Raw genomic sequence first — 20843 nt, forward strand, 5'->3', positions numbered from 1 at the left:
CACTGGTCACGGAGCCGTCTTCCTGATCTCGGCTGCTTCGCTTATTTTCTCTCAGACTCTCTCTGAGCCACTGTTTTGCCTTTAAATGGCTCGGTAAAAAAGGAGAGGAGGTTGGGAAAGGAGGCTCACTATCCCCATGAATCAGGAAAGCGTCGCAGTTGCGCGTATACCTATAAAGGAGCGAACTGCGGCACCAATGGCAGTTCACATTTGAAGCAATTTGAAGGTGGTAGACTTTTGGCTGCTCTTAATAGGTGAGTGATCACGTGACTGCTTACGTTATAATGCCTTTATCGCTTTCCAGTGCCCTCAGTCGTTGTTTGGTCAAGTGTGAAGTGTTCCAGACGTCACCAGCGAGTGTTTCACTTTTATATAGAAGGCAGCATGATGCTACTGAAAATGGTTCATCTGTGATTTTAGTTTCGGAGGGGTAGTTACTAAATATAACGAAAGGGGGGATTTAACAGGTAGATCCTTTCGGAAAACTCAGGAGGAGGGATAAAAGCCGTGAACACCTGACCACCACAGACGTAGGGGCATGTGGAAGGGGGGGGGGGTTAGTGCAATCTACAATGATTTTCAGGTAATAGTAGCTAAGTCATCGCGTATTCGTGTTGCAGATATAATGATAGACCAGCTATTTTACGGACAGAGAGATCGTACAACGTTTATGAGTGCGGTAGGGGCTAAGTCGCAATTTCAAATTATCAAAGTACTTGCAAAGTTTGAGGTGTTCAAGGTGGGCAAAGTTCACTTGCCCAGGAACAAGTTGCCGACGACCGATTGTAGTGTGTGAAACAACGCAGCGGCTCCGTGTATAAACGACGCGGAATGCGTGCTGGCACGATGCCCGGGTGGCTGTGGTACCTGGAAGCTGCGTCGTTGGTCGTGCTGAGCTTCATGGTCTGGCCCACCGAACAGGGCAAGCTGTTGAAGATTGCCTTGGCCACATCTGCTCTGGGTGGCCGTCACAGGTTCAGCATGATACCCATCCCTATACCCATCCACCAGGAGCACAAGCAGTACTACCCGGTCCATTACCCTGTTCCCGTGCCGTGAGTTCAGAACATGTATAACTCTTATACCTACCTGTCAAAAACCGTGGTCAGTCCGTATTTTAGCGCTTATATGTCAAATGAACATGTCCAATAACATTAACAATCTATTTCTACCTTCTGTTTTCACAATTAAATGGTCTGATTCAAGGCTCAAGGGTCTGGCTCAAGGTTTGTAGGAATGGTGCGGAACTTCACGTAAGCATCCAAAGACACGGTTTATTGACTGATACTGATCCCGTGTCCGTAAAACAACGTAGTTAATTTGCAGTATTTGCGCTGCCATGTTGCATCACGAGTACATATATACTCTAACTCACAATAAAACGTGTTCTAAAGGTACGTTTTCGGAAAATGTCTGTTGGGACCTAAGAAAGAACGAAGATGAAGCGAAGGCGCTGACCCACAACGCACGTGTTCTTCTTGTTTCCTAGGTCCCAACACGCTCCGAGTTTTTGTTGTCGTTTGCTACAGGATCGCCTACAAAAGCGAACATAGGGAGGAACTGTGGTGAAAGAGAAAGCTACTTTTTAAAAGGGAGATGACAATACTGTACACATTCAAGTATGACCTCATCTTTGAAATGTCTTCAGTCAGGTGCATCAGCGACTTAATCTAACCAACTTGGCCAGAGAGAGAGAGAGAGAGATAACAATTGAGGATGATATACGAAGCGCGGCAAATGCACGGTGGTGCGTTGACATGTTTGGACTGTAGTGAAAACAGCGCTGATGTTTTGAGCCTCAATGCGAGAAGAGGTGTGAGTTTCTGGAAGCCTTCGATGAGAATCCACATCTTAACTGTTTAAGTTTACTGTTACCTGGTGCACGAGGAGCATAACAAATTGAGCAATATTCATCTGCACCTAAAATCCATGACAATAAACCAAGGAGCTGCCCAATTATTATACTGTAGTTTCAGAACCTTCAGAAGCTAATTAGTAAGCCCGAATCGAATAAGTGTTAGGTACAGGAGAAATGCGTTTACATTACGTGGGGAGCTAAGGCGCCAGCGGGATCGGCTACAAGGTGATCAACAACGCCGTCAGTGGTGGTGCAGTCCTCGCATTCCTACGGTGTATGTGCGTGGTGAGACCAAAGACTGAATGATCGATCGATTGATTGGTTGATTGATTGATTGGATCATTGATTGATTGATTGGATCATTGATTGATTGATTGATTGATTGATTGAAATAACTTCATTGAGGTTCTGCAGGGCACGCCCTGGCACGCAAGCTGTCTGGAAAGTGCGCGAAGGGCTGGAAAGAGCGTCTTGCTCGTGGGGTGTTCTTAAAGATGTTCGGTTTCTCTTGACGAGGCACGCCCCTGTGGTGCACAGTGGTTAGAGCGTCGATATTCATCACTGTAGACTCAAAGCCCAAATGCCATCCGAAACGTGTTTGTTTATGTTTATTTATTTACTTACAAGCGCCACTTCACCGCCACCTCCCTTTCTGTCTGGCCTGCATTCGCAGCTGCGCACACGCTGCAGGTTATATGCAGACAGTTTCTTTTTTTTTTTCTGTTTTTCGTAGCCGAAGGTCTTATTCCTAGCGCCGAAGAAAGATTAACGAAAACAGTAAACACTTGTCTGCTGGCAGCGTTGCTCTGGAGTGTGTCCTTGCAATGCGAGTCGTTGTTGCAAGCAGTTGCAGTGTGAGACCGTGCAAACACTGCGCAATGGCACTACAGTACATACCAGGCTACTTTACCCGCTGCATGACGCAGTGTCATGTTCTACACACTACACTATAATATTCTATGATACAATACTCTATATTTTCCACCCAGTCGATAAAATGTTGTGTGGACCTAATAAAGTTATTTCACTGACTCACTCCCAGCCTCCCGTAGTCTTTTCCGAGATTCCTGTGTATAATGGCATGTGAGCTAAGAAAAGAAAAGGGTAAGAAAGTAACAGAAACATAGCATCTGACACGTGCGCGTGCACTTTTCACTCTATGGTTTACAGGATTCTATACGATTTATTGGCTGCTCATTGTACACGTGTGCTCAGGTAACTGCATAGCGCCGTGCTAGACAAAGAATCCTACTAAACAACAAATGACCAGTAGAGAACAAGATTGTAATTCAAGGACTTATCTTCACGGCTTTAAAAAGACACGGTTTATGTGGACGGCTCGACATTTCCTCATTTTTAAAGTTCGCTATCGGAGCTGTGTGAGCGCCCAACAGCAGTGATCTACTATTTATTTTTGTTTTCTGCAGGAGCCTAGTCTCTTCCGGGATGTTGCCTTCGGGCTCGAAGAGTCGAGAAAAGGGAAGAAGAAAATGTATATGTATAAGACAGAGAAAGAGAGGCCGAGAGCGTGTGTATAAAAATATATTAATCAAACAAAGAAACACAAAATAAGTAATGATGCCCTTAGCAACCTTGTACCAACACCCATCCATTACAATGCCCCAACTTGATTTCTTTCATACAAGCTAGATTTGGAAAGAAGAGAACGGCAGATAAACGTGTTCGACAAACTTTCTCTGGAGCAGCCGATAAATAGTAACCAAGCGGCGTGCAGTTTATACGTTCGTAGCCGGTAGCATATAAAGACTCTCTCCGCGAGCTCAAGGCATCGAAATAAACTAGAAATCGAGAAACTAAAGAAGAAAATTGCAAGAGGTCAATTCATCACGCAATGTTTTCACTATAGTGATGGATCTCTCACGCAGCAAAAGGAGGAAACGCGGAATCTCGTCTCTGTAGGCTACGAAGCTTACAGTAGGCGGAAAGTATGTACACGCCTTTTTTTGCTCTCTTATTTTTTTTTTTTTCAGAGCGTTAGCTCGAACACTGTGAGAGCATGTAATAACCACGCTGCTTGCTCTCCAACTCATTCTTTAACCCTGCACGCGTAGCTTTCGAGGTTTTCTGTCGGTCTATAGTCAGATTTTTATCATCTAAATACCTCGCGTCTTTCCCGCTTCGCCATGGCGCTTACCTTCTATACGGCATTATTTTTATTATAGCAAGTATACTGAACAGACTGTAGGTGTACGAATCAGAGTAAAAGGGTAACAGTGAGAACGAAAGCTTCTTGCGCTAGTCATCGAGACCGGGTCAAGTAACGTAATTCTCAGACTGTTGCTCTTTTATTCTTTTCTTTCACGGATTTTTTTTAGATGTCTGATAGAAAAAAAAAATGTCTACCCCTCCTCTTTTTGGCTAACAGAACATAGCAAATATATACATGCCGGTTCGAAATACACTAACGAACAAACAAGTCAAGCATTGTATACGCCCATCACAGTATCACGAGTACCGTGAAAAAACAAGATACTAGAGAAAAGAGGCCAAATGCACTGGTAATACGGACATGATGTTCGAAAGGACTTTACAATCTAATTTTTCGAATATATTTTCGAACGATACCTTCGAATCGAAGGATATCATAGAATGAGAAAAATACCTCCGAATCTATTCGACAAATTTATACTCGTATTCGCTATTGCTCTGAGACGCGAAAAGTGGAACGTCAGTACCAGTACGAAGTAGTAAGAGAAGCTCTAGCAACATGAATTCATCTGGTCTTCTTTTTCGCTGACCTATACGGGATGGTGTGGCGAAGCTGTGAAAGCGTCACCAATTCCTAGATTGGTCGGCTTTTTTTTTTCTTACCAGAGAGCAAGACAATTAATAACATCAACGCGACTTGGGTTATCGTGCTTTATATTTTTCTTTTATTCAGGAGAAGATACGCTAAAATTATAACTTTCGCAGAAAGAATAATCTGTCTTTATTACTATACTAAAAGCGTGTTTCCGTTCTCTTCGTGGCGACTGTAAAGCGTCGAATAAAAAAACCACGGCATGGGCTTCAGCGCCGCAAAGAAGCTGCCACACATGTTTAAGTTCTTTGTTCATGCTTAATTGCCAATTACCCTGGGTGTATTAAGGCGGAAACAATTTTGATATTCACACTAGTTACACAATACGGTCGGTCCTATCCGCATATTTTCGATTCAGTTGCTAACATCACTCTTATGAAAAAGGTGGGTGACCTGATGTGACCCGGCTCGCATTGTTGATTAAATTAGGCCACCGAAGAGACATGTGCCGTTTTATTTTTCGGGCGTCTGCCAACCGTTCTTTATTCGCTTATTCTGTGCAGCGTTAATGAGTAAGCCAGGGAGCTATCCTCGACGTATTTCCACCATCGCCCACTATATGCCTTTGAAAGCACAGCTATTTACAATAAACCCCGAAAAGAACGTACACTTTAAGATAAAAAGGGGATTCTTCGTGGGTCTGTCCCAATAAAATAGGAATAAATATTTAAAAAATAGGAACAGGGCAGAAGTAAATGCACGGTAAATATGCAGTGATAGATGTATGCGCAGTAGAGAAATAGAAGCAATTGATGGAATGACCCGGCTCCAGCTGCTGCAGAAATTTACGCACTGAATTTCTTGTTTGCGGCTTAAAAAGAATCAAATCAATCAAACAGTTTATTATTCGCAAAAAAAAATGGATTGCAGTGGGTAATATTTATACAGTCGGGACCCCAGAACTCAGCACGAGTTGTGGGAGGGCTTCCTATGACAAATAATGTTATTTGAATCCGTGTAAGGATTCTACATGTAGTTGTATACCGAACAAGACAAATCATTATACAATATGTAAAACGAAATTAGAAACTATGCAGTATAAAAAACGTGCAAAAATATCCTATACGTATAGGTGTATGCGAAACAAAACAAATCGTTACACAGTGAGTAAAAAGAACAGGTATCGTTCGCGCGCTCAGTTTGCGACATATTGCTAGATACAGTAAAAGCTGGAAAACTCTCACATCAAATCATAACCACGCATGTGGCGTCTGGTATGTGCCAGGGTTTGACGTCTCATCGCGAGGCAATCGTGGTGGGCGCGTTTGCCATACATTCCGCCAAAAGTATTGACCAAAGCACGGGAACGAGCATGAATCAAAACGCTGCATATACAATCCCACAAAGCGAGTTTGTGGTTTCGTCTTAATCAGCGTAAAATGCGCTGAGGGAGGTTGCCGGCATTTTTGAGCTGGTACGGACGACTATCGGGGCTTGGCAACCTTGTTCGACATTCCCAGCGGCGCTATGGTAGCGTCGCCCCGGTTCTAGGTCACATAGAGAAACGGCCTGTTCTCTTGCACTGTGCTAGGCTCAGCGGCGGATGATTAGAAAAAAACGCGTTTTTTTCCGCCGGGGTGGCTTAGCTGCTCGGCTGCTAACCCGAAGGACGTGGGCTCGATCCTCGCCGCGGTAATTCCATTTCGATGGAGGCGAAATTCTAGAGACCCGTGTATTGTGCAATGTCAGGGAACTTTAAGGAGCAACACATGGTCGAAATTTTCGAAGCACTTCCACTGCGTCGTCTCTCACGATCGTTTCGTGGTTTTGGGACGCGTTTTACGCGGGCGCCTGGCTTTCGCTGTTCTATTTAAGTGCCATAAAAGTTCATTAAAGCGCGAACACACGACACAATAGTTCACACACGCACACACCCAGGCATCAAACACACACCGCACTGGGTGTGTGAAACGTTGTACCAACTGGCCCAACAATTTTTTTTTCAACTGCCATAAAGAAGGGACTAAGAGCGCGCTGCATTAGACGACTTTTTTTAGCGTTTTGTTGAAACATTTGTCGCAAGAGAATCGTGAATGAGCTCTTCAAGCCCTGTTCATCTGCACACAGTGAGTATTCCAACTCTATATAGCTGCGCACAAAACGAAAAAAAAATGTTATACACGAGATGAATGTGTTGAAATGTTGAAAGGAACTTACAACATGTGTGACACATTAATCGTGTGTGATGCGTGTAAGAAGAGTGAATCATGGTCTTCAGAGTTGAATTACGGTGAATGCATAAGTACAGGTGTGTAACAAACGCACGTATGGTAAACTTGAAAGGACAAAATGCGGATAGGGAAGAAAATGTGTCAATATTTTAATTTCAGTCAACTTTTTTTCCCCAAATATTTGCACAGCCAACTATAGCATTGTCGAAGACATTGCCTGTCAGTATTGTCTGTCAGTTGGCGGGTCACTGGGCACAATAATTTTCATATAATTTCTTATTTCTCTAGGCCACGTCGACCATTTTCCTCTCACGGGGCACAAAACTAATGCACTGGCCTACCCAGTCTCCAACGCGAGCCGCTCTGAAGGCGTTTTTGCGGTTTGTCCGAGAAACCACACTTAATGGCCAGTTGTGAATGTTTACAGACGATCTTGATGTGCAGCATTTGTACATTTGTAGTCGTAACATTGTTTTGTTTATTTTGTCGCCTATAGTGTCGTTACAGACCCTTGTTTTGTCTGGTTCCTTTTGAACCAGTTTCTCCTTCCCAAGCACGGGTAGCGGATATATACTCTGTTTAATCTCCCTTTCTTTCTTTTAGGTGCTGCACCCTGCTTCCTAACGGGCTGTAGAAATCAGACGCCTTTTTCTTCTTAACCACAACCACTATTTATATTGTGTCTGTCTCTCTCTATCTAACATTATAGCCAGAATGTTACGTTTACTTTACTACAGACTTACAATATTACTATAGGCCGTGAGCGTGTGCAGTTGCATTGAAAAAGGCACGAGACATTGGCCTCTCAAAACAAGCTTGCCTTACATGAAAAATGCTGCAACTGCGTACTCACACGTGCGTTTGCCGACGATAAAAACATAGTACCAGTAATATCATTTTTCTAACGTAACCCACTCCCCACTCTCAATTTCGTCCTCTTCCATTCCCAATTTGTGTGGAACGGTGACTAATGTCACGCCCTTATCTCATTACCTCGCTCATTTTCAGTGATTCGATACCGCCAGGTACTGTGCCTAATGGGCAGACTTTCAAAATAAAAAAAAAATGTAATAGTACTGGATAATGTTGGCTAAATGACGACTTATACTTGCTAGTCTTTCGGTGAATTATGACTTACGTTGGGCCAATGAAAGTTGCCTACAGTATACTGGATAAGTGAATGCAAGCGTTCGCTAATGTTGGGTAATGCTCGCTGACGCAGGGTGCACCACTATCACCACATCAGGCACAAGATCCACAACATCCATCACGTGCACAAGGTTTACGTTCCAGTCCACCACCACACCAAGACGGTGCACCACCACAAGCACTACTTGCACCACCACGGCCATGGTCACGGTCCCTACGGCCACGGCCACCACCACTACGGCCACGGCCACAAGCACTACCACCATGAGAACGGTCACTATGGCCACGGGCACGACGACTACGGTGGTTACGGAAGTCACAAGGTTTCTTACGGGATTCATAAGCATGGTGATTACCGCTGGTACCGCAGGCGGTAGCCCCAGCCGTGTGCGCACAGAAGTGCACAGCTCCGCAGTAATGAATTATCCCGAGTTATTCATTTGTGATTTGTTCATTGAGACAACGAAGAAATTTTTACCTTCACGCGGTCAACAAATGTGGGAACCATTTGGTCAATAACTTGAGTTACTAAAAGAGACTAATCTTTTTCGTCTCATGGTCCCGCTTCGCTAAACTGACAGTATATAATTCGGCCGTTTTGACAGATGTATTTAGTTTCCTTGTGTACAGAAGGATAAACAGAATATACAGCTTTTTTATGTGTAGGTTCTCGATAATTGTACTTATACTCAGTGTTTGCATTGAGAAGCATTTTAACAACGACATTCTTGGCGTTGGCACATACTTCTGTTGTCATTGCGCAGTGTACATAATATTTTCTTACTGAACAGAGGTGTATGGGATTACTGGCTGGGTTTATTTGTGTGTTTACTCCATTCATAGTTCTTCGCTTGTATGTTTAGCATGTTTCTTCGTCTGTGTGCGAGCGTGCTTTAATGGCGAAACTGACAGCATCAGTTTTTAATGCTTTTGTCAGCCTCTTATATTTATTTAGCCATTTCGTCCTATTGCGCCGAGTGGTGTTGTGTTCAGTGGTGCTATTGTGGCGAGTGGTACTACTGTGCCGAATGGTATTGTGCCAAGTGGTACTACTGTGCCGAGTGTGCCGCATGGAAAATGCGAAGAGACGACGAAGAGAAATTATGAAGAGAGGGCAACGTGTGCCGAAGAGCGCGCCCTCGTTGGTTGACTTGACATCAAGACTCATCCTAATGACTGAGAACATCCCTCAAATCTTTCTGACTTGCCAAATGAATTTTCGACACACAATACAGTGAGATACATTATCAGTATTTGTAGCTTAAGTGCTCCTGCCCGATATTGTATTTTAGATAACCCCGGTAATCACTCGTCCCACAAGTATGCAGTCTATCTGTAGTCACAAGTGCATGCCATAATGCCGATACTGCAGTGGTGGGCGACAATTGTCCGAGGTATCATCAGCCTACCATATGCTTTTAACTCAACAGAGCACGCCCAGTCGATAGAAAAATTCGAGCGGCGTGCCAAAGCTTTGTCAGGGTTATTGTAGTTGACTGTCAATGTTCATGGCTGTTGCCAGTTGTCGTTGTCCACTGTCGGTGTCAAATGTCGATGTCCATTTTTCATTGTCGATGTTCAGGGTGTGTCGATGGTTTTTGTTGCCCTATTCTCATGTTAAGGCAACTGTGCGCTTGAACTGGTTATTTGTTATATGACATGGTTATATGACATGGTTATTTGTTTTACTTGTGACTTTGCTCTATAGTTTGTTGGCAGTTCATTAAACGCATGTGCTTGTTTTTAAAAAAATACAGTGGTGTTAATTTACCACGAAAAGAAAACGAAACAGTGTTGCCACACAAAACTCACAAATCGAATAGGACTTCAGACCTTCAGTTCCACAACAATATGGAGATTTCACGCCCCTCGCGCACATAGGAAAACAAATTAAATTTATACAAAATTACAAAACTGTTTGATGATTTAGAGTATTAACTTCGCTTCTTTGACAACAAACTGAGGCCGGCTGTTTATGTGTTGGTTGATTTGGTCAAAATTTCTCAACGCAAGCAGAAACGAGCATTTTACAGTATCTATGCCAGTAATATAACAATAATATTTTCCGGTCATAACTTCTTAAAATCAACATATGATTACGAGAGACGCCACAGTGTAGGACACCGCAAATTTCTACCTCGTGGGATTCTTTAACGTGCACCTAAATCTAAGCACATGGGCCTCCAGCATTTTCGCCTCCACTGAAAATGCAGCCGCCATGGCTGGGGTATCTATGTCAATCAATATTTACTTCGCATTTCAAAAAAATTTTGATTTCTCATTCAACGTGATGCCGTGTATTCTCTGGTCTTCTGACCGCACACTCATTTTTCTGAACTTTAGCGTAACGTTCAACGTAAGCGTAACATTCATCTGACACTTGCCCATATCTGGATGAGCACCAGATCCTGAAACAGGATCTGGCGCTCATCCTGTTTATGTGTTACTTCTGTGTGCCTCCCTTGTTTTCCGTTTTGCGCTACAAATGTGAACGCAAGTGAACGAAACTAACAAGCCCGCATTGCCGCCTTGACTGCTCATCTGACGTAACACCATGTTTTCATTCCAATTACCCAGCTGATAATAAAGCTGAACAGGCGGAGCCCGTATAATTGTCTATATTACTGCAGAAATCCGTCCATCCGTCCGTTCTATCTATCTATCTATCTATCTATCTATCTATCTATCTATCTATCTATCTATCTATCTATCTATCTATCTATCTATCTATCTATCTATCTATCTATCTATCTATCTATCTATCTATCTATCTATCTATCTATCTATCTATCTATCTATCTATCTATCTATCTATCTATCTATCTATCTATCTATCTATCTATCTATCTATCTATCTATCTATCTATCTATCTATCTATCTATGCAAACAAGTAGACGTCCATTTTACGTGGTCGTGATGATATAAAATTTATTTTATTACCGCGAAGCTGTTTAAGCTATAGCTGTAATTTGTGTGGGCGGCTTATTAGGAAACTATTATACTCATAAACGGGTATGTGCCACAGAAATTGAGTAAGTCCCCCTATTCACTACTGTTCCTCTAAAAACGAAGGAGGCATCAGCGGGCCCAACAAATGGCTGCATGCGAAGCGATGGAGGCGAGCCGGAGACCCCGAGTACGCACATCTAGAGGACACTCTCCAGGAACGGAAGAGGCAACGGTGGTCGCGTGAGGACCTAGAAGCGACGGAAGACTTACTAAGTGCCCGTAGATATATATGAGACGCGCGAACGCTTGGTTTCAACGCGAGTTTCTGTATCCGGAGTTTCGACCTCCGTGTCGTGTCTTTGACTGTCTGTGCATTAACTACTAACCTCACTGCGCTGAGAATGAATGTATAAGTTGCTTCAGCCTCACCTAATTAAAGTCTAGCAACAAACTAGACGCAACATCGAAACAACCTGCATCACATCGCATTAGGCCAATCCCAGAAGCAACTGGACTAGTCTTAAGAATCGTCCAGTTTCACTGTTCCAAGGCTCACGTGATTTTGTGCGAGCTTCGGCCATTTTCATTTATTTGATTTACTTCGTTTCAAACAGGTAGCGCATCCTAACGGTGATTTTAGCAAGAAAGGCTGCAAGAACACACATACAATATTGAGATACGCAGGTGTGAAATGGTTGAACACTGCACAAATAAGAAAATGGAGCAATACCAGGAAGATTGGACGTACAATAATTTAACACCCATGGTATTGTAAAAAAAGTATAAAGAATGAAGCATTAAGACATGAGCTAAGAAGAACGCGCCATGATACAAAAGTAACAAAAGAAATGTTTTTCTCAGAATACTCACGATATGATCAAATAGGTCATTACATGATGTAATGAAACTTCATTTTAATGCACTTACACAAGTAAATGTGATATGAATTCCCGAGATTAAGAAAAGCAGCTCCGTTACACGAACAACAGAAAGATAAAACGAGATACTCACCGGGTACCCTATGCAGTCGTCCAAGATGACATGAAATCGAAAGTCCTCCGGTCAGACTAAAGTAGAGGAGTGGCCTCAGAGCGAGTTGTAAGCTTCCTGATTGCAGCTATACTGAAAGTACAGTTCTGAAATACTGTAAGCTTTATTCTTTTTTTTTTTTTTGAAGTAGCCAAGTACGCGACTGGAAGGCAATCTGTGCGTGTACTTAGCTGCACACTGTATCGTGGCTGTGGGCAGATGATGATTAGAAACTGAACCCTTTGCAATGGTTGTTAAACCTCCCACTCGTTAGGCAATTGACGTGTTGTGACTCCTGTAGCGGTTCCACTCTTCTATTCCACGCAACATCACGTCTACTAACGTGACCACTCGATCGATATGACACGTATTTTCGAACAAGCTTCAAGCAATTGTGTGGTACTGTGGTGCAGCGCTTGCCTGCCACTTAGAGTGCCTGGATTAAATCCTGACGGGAACTCTTATTTTCTGCTTTTACGTAAGGTGGCATGAGTATTTCTACCACACGTCACGCTTTCAAGGTCAGTGCATGGTGAGGCTCCAAAGGCTTCCGCCTTAAAAAAGGTCATCTTCTTCATTGCACGGAGAAGACGACACACCAACACGCGAGAAGTTTACTCTGACTATAGTGCAACTCAGTCCACTCTGAGCGCAGCCCATATAGCAGCAGTAGCGTAGAAACATTCTATGGTCCGCACGGTGCTTGTGCTGCGATGAAAGCAGCGGACGGAAAGCTGCCTTCAGGTACACCACCAACGAGGCACGCATTACCTCACAAGGGCCTCCAGACAAGGCCTTGGATTACTTGTTTCGTGTCAACCATCGGTGAAACACGCAAGTGTTGTGCGGCACGTACTATAAGCGAACCTCCACGTGAGATAGCTTTTTTTGAGGACGCTATACGGACGCACTCAAAGAATCGCGTCGTCTGGGTTTTGTCCTACGGCACTCTGGATATATCTGGACTATGCGTGTTACACGAACGTCTCCCGACTCATCGCCTGAGGTGCGTCATCATCATCATCATCAGCCTGACTACGTCCACTGCAGGACAAAGGCCTCTCCCATGTTCCGCCAGTTAACCCGGTCCTGTGCTTGCTGCTGCCAATTTATACCCGCAAACTTCTTAATTTCATCTGCCCACCTAACCTTCTGTCTCCCCCTAACCCGCTTCCCTTCTCTGGGAATCCAGTTAGTTACCCTTAATGACCAGCGGTTATCCTGTCTACGCGCTACATGCCCGGCCCATGTCCATTTCCTCTTCTTTATTTAGACTATGATATCCTTAACCCCCGTTTGTCCCCTAATCCACTCTGCTCTCTTCTTGTCTCTTAAGGTTACACCTACCATTTTTCTTTCCATTGCTCGCTGCGTCGTCCTCAATTTAAGCTGAACCCTCTTTGTAAGTCTCCAGGTTTCTGCTCCGTAGCTAACTACCGGCAAGATACAGCTGTTATATACCTTCCTCTTGAGGGACAGTGGCAATCTACCTGTCATAATTTGAGAGTGCTTGCCGAATGTGCTCCACCCCATTCTTATTCTTCTAGTTACTTCAATCTCGTGGTTAGGCTCAGCGGTTATTACCTGCCTTAAGTAGACATAGTCTTTTACAACTTCAAGTGCACAATTACCTATCTCGAAGAGCTGCTCCTTTCCGAGGTTGTTGTACATTACTTTCGTTTTCTGCAGATTAATTTTAAGACCCACCTTTCTGCTCTCCTTGTCTAACTCCGTAATCATGAGTTGCAATTCATCCCCTGAGTTACTCAGCAATGCAATGTCATCAGCGAAGCGCAGGTTACTAAGGTATTCTCCATTAACTCTTATACTAACTGTTCCCATTCTAGGCTTCTGAAAACCTCCTGTAAGCATGTGGTAAATAGCATTGGGGAGATTGTGTCCCCCTGCCTTACACCCTTCTTGATTGGTATTCTGTTGCTTTCTTTATGAAGCACTATGGTAGCAGTTGATCCCCTGTAGATTTCTGCCAGAATGTTTATATATACTTCATCTACGCCCTGATTCCGCAGTGTCTGCATGACGGCTGATATTTCTACTGAATCAAACGCCTTCTCGTAATCTATGAAGGCTATGTATAGTGGTTGGTTATACTCTGAGCATTTCTCTATTACCTGATTGATAGTATGGATGTGGTCAATTGTTGAGTAGCCTGTTCGAAATCCTGCTTGTTCCTTTGGTTGATTGAATTCTAATGTTTTCTTTACTCTGTTAGCAATTACCTTTGTAAATAGCTTGTATACTACAGAGAGCAAGCTGATCGGCCTGTAATTCTTCAAGTCCTTGTCATCTCCTTTCTTATGTATTAAGATGATGTTAGCGTTCTTCCAAGACTCTGGTACCCTTCCCGTCAGGAGACACCTCGTAAACAGGGTGGCTAGTTTTTCTAACACAATCTGTCCTCCATCTTTCAGCAGATCTGATGTTACCTGATCCTCACCAGCAGCTTTGCCTCTTTGCATGCTCTCCAAAGCTTTTCTGACTTCTTCTATCATTACTGGTGGGGTGTCATCTGGGTTACTGCTAGTTCTTATAGTATTAAGGTCGTGGTTGTCTCGGCTACTGTACAGATCTCTGTAAAACTCCTCCGCTATTTTAACTATCCTATCCATATTGGTAGTTATTTTGCCTTCTTTGTCCCTTAGTGCATACATCCGACTTTTGCCTATCCCAAGTTTCCTCTTCACTGCTTTGACGCTTCTTCCGTTTTTCAGAGCGTGTTCAATTCTCTCCATGGTATACCTTCTTACATCGCATACTTTACGTCTATTAATCAACTTCGAAAGCTCTGCCAGTTCTATTTTGTCTGTTGTACTTGACACTTTCATGATTTGACGCTTTTTAATTAGGTTCTTCGTTTCCTGGGAAAGCTGGCCAGTGTCCTGTCTAACTACCCTGCCTCCAACTTCCCCTGCACACTCCGTAATGATACCCGTCAGATTATCATTCATTGTATCTACGCTAAGGTTGGTTTCCTCACTAAGAGCCGAGTACCTGTTCTGCAGCGACACTCTGAATTCCTGTACTTTCCCTCTCAGTGCTAGCTCATTGATTGGCTTCTTGCGTAACAGTTTCTGTCGTTCCTTCTTCAAGTCAAGGCGAATTCGAGACCGTACCATTCTATGGTCACTGCATCGTACCTTGCCTACCACTTCCACATCCTGCACGATTCCTGGGTGTGCAGTCATTATAAAGTCTATTTCGTTCTTATTTTCGCCATTAGGGCTCCTCCATGTCCACTTGCGGTTTTCTCGTTTTCGGTAGAAGGTATTCAAAATCCGCAAATTATTGCGTTCTGCGAATTCGACTAGTAGCTCTCCTCTGGCGTTTCTAGTGCCGATGCCATAATCTCCTACTGCCTGGTCTCCAGCCTGCTTCTTCCCTACCTTTGCATTAAGGTCGCCCATCACTATAGTATACTGTGTTTTTACCTTACTCATTGCCAATTCCACGTATACTTGAATAATTCCACAGTATGACGCAGCTTTACGGAGCCACGCGCAGTTTTAAATTCAACATATGGGCTTCTATATGCTGTGTAGCATAAATGAGATGCCGACGAGGCTATTATCGACACAGCTGTTCTAAAGAAACCAGAACACGCGTCGATAGACAGGGTGAGACTGTGCATACGATTGAAACGGTGGGTACGCGCAATAACTGAAGGAATGAAACATTTGTTTAGCTATAGCTGTACGAGACGACTTTTGACACTTATACAAGGCTACTCATATTATTAACTTACTTGCAAATTAAAAAGCAAGACTCGCATGACCGAGAAAGCTACACAATTTGCTCGAGTGCATGCGCAAGGTTTCTCATAGTTCTCACAAGTTAGTGCCGCAGAAAAAAAGTACATGATTATATTTTTAAGTGTCGTTTCATAATGCTTTGAAATAACTGACCAGTGTAACTGTTTTGTTATTGTTTTCCAATCCCATCGATAACATAAATGTCTAAGTTAAGCAGCTCCCTCCCTTTCTTGCGTTCCTATATATGGCTGCCTAAGTGTAAGAAAAAAAGAGTAAATGCTGATGAGTGGGGCGAAGCTTTGAAGGTTTTTATCGGCAAACCGTGAATCATCCGCTGACCCAGACCATCCGTCCGACCATCCATCCGTTCATTCGTCCATCCGTCCGTCCGTGCGTATGTATGTCTGTCTGTCCACATTTCCACCTGTCTGTATGTCTGTGCGTCCGCCCGTCCATCTAGTGAACACTCGAATTACCGCCATCTCACATCTTTTCATCATATATTCATCATATACAAGTACTGCCGCCCAGCGGACATTCCAAGGACTAAAACGAGAGGTGGCTACTATATACAAGAGACGCACGACCCATGCCTTAAGGAGCTTCGCCCTAAAATATTTTTTTTACACCTTGTGGCTGTCTTACTACACTACTTATTCGTTACTGCAGTTGTACCTGAATGTATTGAGTCTTAATGACATAGCAAGCTATATATTACTGTATATTGATAATACAATGTAGTAAACACACACAGGCCCCAAGAAGCGCGCTCAATCGGGCTGTCTCTCTTTCTTGTTGGTGTGTTTCGCCGTATGAAAAAACAGTTGCGCAGTGAAGCTCATTATTGGAGCACCGCTTTTTCCTGAAGCTTATTAAAACTGACTTGTCAAAATTGAGGGCAAATAAGACCCTTGTTGCTCAGGCTTAGTAAATAAAAACTGTCCCTATTTACTTCTCTACAACGCTAGTTTTCGGGCGTGCATGCTCTGGGAACTGCATTATTCTCTTAAAGTCTCCAAAGACCAACGTCGACTTCCACGATTCAAAGTCCTTTTCGACTATAGGTCTCCTTAGGCACACACGTGTGACAATGCGCCTACTGCTTCGAACAAAAGGAGGTTTGGTTAAACGAACTTTGAATGTGTCCGTGTGACAGGAGTATAACTTGCGTTACGCTTGTTCCAGCCTGCCAAGTGACTTACGGTTTTACATCCAGTTTTCAGTGGACTTGTGGTCTCTATGCATTTCCTGCCCGTTTTCACTTCATTTCCAGTTATAACCATGGTGAAGCAGTCCATCAGAGGCAAATTCTGGCATAATTATTTTATCAAGAAAAACAGAGCGTAAAACAAGAAGGAAGGAGCAAAAGTATAAAAGAAAAAAAACAAAAAAAACACGACACGGATCTCCTGCGCTGCATTTTTGTACTCTGCAGTCTTCGTGCTCAATGAAGATACACTGATACTGCGTAGTGCATAAAATATGATGGTCCTTAAATCCCATAAATATGGCATTGCTAAGAACCTATATGCTTCGGGACGATAACTGTTGTCAGTTTTTTTTTTTGATGTCGTACAATATGTTGCTTTAAAATTCGAGGGCTGTTATCACAATGTGCGCCAAAAATAGCGACAATAAACAAATGGGCTCGTATAAAGGGATATCAGAAAAAGTGATTAGAGACAGTTTTACTTTATTACTGCAGCACTTGTTGATAACGTCACCGTGATAACCCCTGCAGTCTCAAATGTTTCATCCGTCTTTCTTTAGTTATTGAGCATGAGCTGAACAACTCATCCTATTAGTAGGCAAGTAGAAATAATTAAGCCGATTAAGAACGCTAATCAAAGCTTAGCTAGACGCGTACATCGGTCATGAACTCTAAGCGTTATGTAAATTTTTAGGGGCGAAGCTCCTTAGGCTGTGGGTCGTTTCCTCCTCTGTAGTAATAGCAGTAGTAGTAATAGTAGTGGTGTAGAACCACCTCTAGTCTACGAGTTGCTCAATAGATGGCGTTGTGTATAATGCCCTTGGGATTAATATAACTAGATGTGTTAGTGGTTTTCACAGCATATCCATGGAGCGAATAATGATGAGTGCGGCGAAGCGTCCCTCTGTGCGTATGTCCATCGCTCCATGTTTCCGTCCGTGCATCGGTTCTTCTGTCCGCCCGTCCATAACCGTCCATCCGTCTGTATTCTGTACGTCCGTCTATGCGTCCGTCCGTTTGTTCTTCCACGCTTCCGTCCATCCGTCCGTCCATTCGGAGGCACGGACGGACGGACACGCGGACCGACGTTTCGCCCCACTCATCATTATTCATTCTATGGATATATGCTGCGATTTTTTTTTCACGCTCTTCGCTTTTCGAGCTTTAATAGTGAAGAATCGACGAGGTGTCGGCACGGCAAGCAATGACGTCACGAGAAGCTTTCCTACAGACGACCGTGTCCTCTGGGGACGCAGGAAGTGCGCGTCTCTGACGAAGTCACAATATAACTGACACCCGCTGCGCAAAGAAACTGTTTCCCGCCAGCGAGGTGCAACACGGGCTTAACGATCGCGCGGATAAATCTATATCGGGGCGCTTGCACATGTAACACCTCCGTGTACGTTACTCGTCTTTTTCTTGGCGGCTAGAACACTCCCTGCATTGTCGCACAGGCATTTCATATGTTTACCTCCCACGAGAACCAGCAGCAATCTTTGCTGTTTTCCGCAGCTCCACTGCGTTCGATTCTCGGGACCCGTAGCCCCCCCCCCCCCCCCCCCCCCCAGAGAGTTCATAACAGAGAAGACCCCACAGGTCGTTCTATACCAAACTCTTACTACTGGGCATACTCTCAGAGACGCGTTGTTGCACAGCTTCGACTGTGTTGAATGACAATAAGAAGAATGAGCAAGAAAATAGAGTCTAAAAACTGAAATTTGAGGAAGACTCGCTTTTTTTCTTGTTCGTATTTTATCAAGTATAGCTTCGCGATGCTGAGGCACACTTGTCGCCTCGAACGTGCAATACGTCTTTGTCTGTTGCACGCGAGTGCTGGAACCTCCTGTAAGGCATGCGCGAACTAGAGAAAAAAAACGTGCGAATACACACACACGCACAAAAAAAAAAGAGTGAGTGATGTCGAATGCGAGCTTAGTAGGCCTGAAGTGCCGATATGCGCCTAGGTTCTCACCGTGTTGGTGTTTGGGTGCTCGAAGTGAGGCGATGAAAAAGATGCATTGTCTCTGAGAGATTCAGAAAAAAAAACACTTTCTTTCGTACCTTTACTTGTATTTTGTGTGGGTGTACGATAGCTAGATGGGATCGTGGTTCGATAGTTTTTACGGTAAGTTCAAAGCCTGTTTGAAGGCTTCTCATATTACGTTACAATGTTTGTGTTTAGCGCCTGTCAATTTTCTCCCCGTCTCTTGACAACGCTGCTTGAAAATAAGAAAAACAAGAAAGATAGGAGTGAACCATATCATTAAGTTGTACCACGTAAAGTTGCATATCATTACTGTATTGTCTTCGAATAGTTTTACTAATGTACTGTTATATTGTAGAACATTGTATGTGTGATGCAAATTAATTATGAAATTGAAAATTGAAAGCACAATCCTTTAGCCAGCCTAAACTTTTATGTTGTTCCGTTCATGAACTAACCTTCACTTTATGACGTCATTTGACTTTGGAAAGTGAGCGAAAACCAAACGTTGCCAAACAAGCTCCTTACAGGTGACAAAAGGTCGGCGACGTTTACTACGTGCGCCATATGTGACAGCCAACCCTGTTCTGTAATATGCTACACGAGACTAAACAACATCCACCTCTAGGTAATACCCACTCGACGGGCTCTCGATTATGCTTGTTCAACTCATTCTTCCGCCTTATCCAGTGTGCTGTCGTGCTATTTCAATGCCATATCGTTACCACAAACGCAACAGCAACAAGAACAAGAGACTAGATTTCAAAGAGAGCGTGGCAAGTTCATTACATTGCAACGAAACTGGAAGCAGCTTTTTTCCAATTTCGGAAGCTGTAGTGAGTGTCGAAAGGAAATTTTATACCTGAACTGATGGGCGAGACATTAGTCATTGTGCAATAATAAAAAAACACTATATTCGTTTTCTTCGGGCGTTTCCGGTTAGATACGGTTAGCCACCCTCCTTTTAAATTTACAGTGACGGCGATGCGGGTCGCAGGGTGCCCTATTGTTGTACCATGACCTCCGCTATTAGCTCCGACGGCGCGCTGCTGGAACTAATCTCGGAGACCATTGTTCTACGGGGATAGTGTGTCCTTCACGGAAACCTGTCCTCGCCTGTCATTTATTAACTTTATCATCACATTGCACTGATAATTGATTTAAAGTGAATGACAACACTCGACACCTTGGCTCGTTTTCGGGGTGGTCCTGCTACACAAGGGGAGAAACACGCCCTGGTTGGTAAGACGTTAGGCAATACAGCTCGGCCAGATGAAGGGCATGTCTTCACGCAGCCGAATTGAGGGACGTCGTGTCTAAGAGGAGGACATTATGAAGGACACAGTTGTAACGGTGCTCAGCTGGTGACCCGAAGGTCGCAGGTTCGATCCCAGTCGTGGCAGTGGCATTCTGATGGAGACGAAGTTCCAGTGTGCTGCGCGGCGTCAACGCATGCTTAAAGACAGGTCCCGCCGGGGTGGTCGCTCGGCTGCTAAACGAAAGGTCGCGGTGTCAAATGCCGCCTGCAGCGGCTGCATTTTCGATAAAGGCGAAAATCACGAGGCCCATGTGTACTTAGATTTAGGTGCACGTTAAAGAGCTCTAGGTGGCCGAAATTTCCGGAGCCCTCCCCTACGGCTTGCGTCATAATCACATCGTGGTTTTATGATTTTCATTTTTCGAGTATTTATCAAACGTGCAGTTATTTCCGAAAGACGAATAGTGTTCAAGTCAGCGTTGGCAAGCATAGACATGCGGTGAAGCTCGTATGCGTACCAGATAATTGTTGTGACCCGTGGTAGGGAAGTTTCAGCGAGCGACAAGCCTGATACAGACGGATGCTTTAGTAGATCGCTTACTCGTAGAGACGACGCGTAGATTTTTTCACTCAGCATGCCAAC

General features: G+C 43.8%; 1 protein-coding gene across 1 annotated transcript; it reads left to right on the forward strand.

Moving 5' to 3' along the window:
• Positions 1-831: 831 nt before the first annotated feature.
• On the forward strand, positions 832-9708 carry LOC119169293 (uncharacterized). The gene is made up of 2 exons (XM_037420406.2): positions 832-1055; positions 8073-9708. Exons 1-2 carry the CDS (start codon positions 832-834, stop codon positions 8374-8376), a joined length of 528 nt encoding a protein of 175 aa, XP_037276303.2. The 3' UTR covers positions 8377-9708.
• The last annotated feature ends 11135 nt before the right edge of the window (positions 9709-20843 follow it).

Source organism: Rhipicephalus microplus, chromosome 2 (assembly GCF_043290135.1).
Source record: "Rhipicephalus microplus isolate Deutch F79 chromosome 2, USDA_Rmic, whole genome shotgun sequence".
Classification (NCBI taxonomy): Eukaryota; Metazoa; Arthropoda; class Arachnida; order Ixodida; family Ixodidae; genus Rhipicephalus; species Rhipicephalus microplus.

What these genes read in the sequence shown, in the direction of transcription:
- LOC119169293 (XM_037420406.2), top strand. Translation starts at nt 832, where the DNA reads ATGCGTGCTGGCACGATGCCCGGGTGGCTGTGGTACCTGGAAGCTGCG. An exon ending in CATTACCCTGTTCCCGTGCC is followed by an intron (nt 1,056 to 8,072) that starts GTGAGTTCAGAA and finishes TCGCTGACGCAG; the next exon opens with GGTGCACCACTATCACCACA.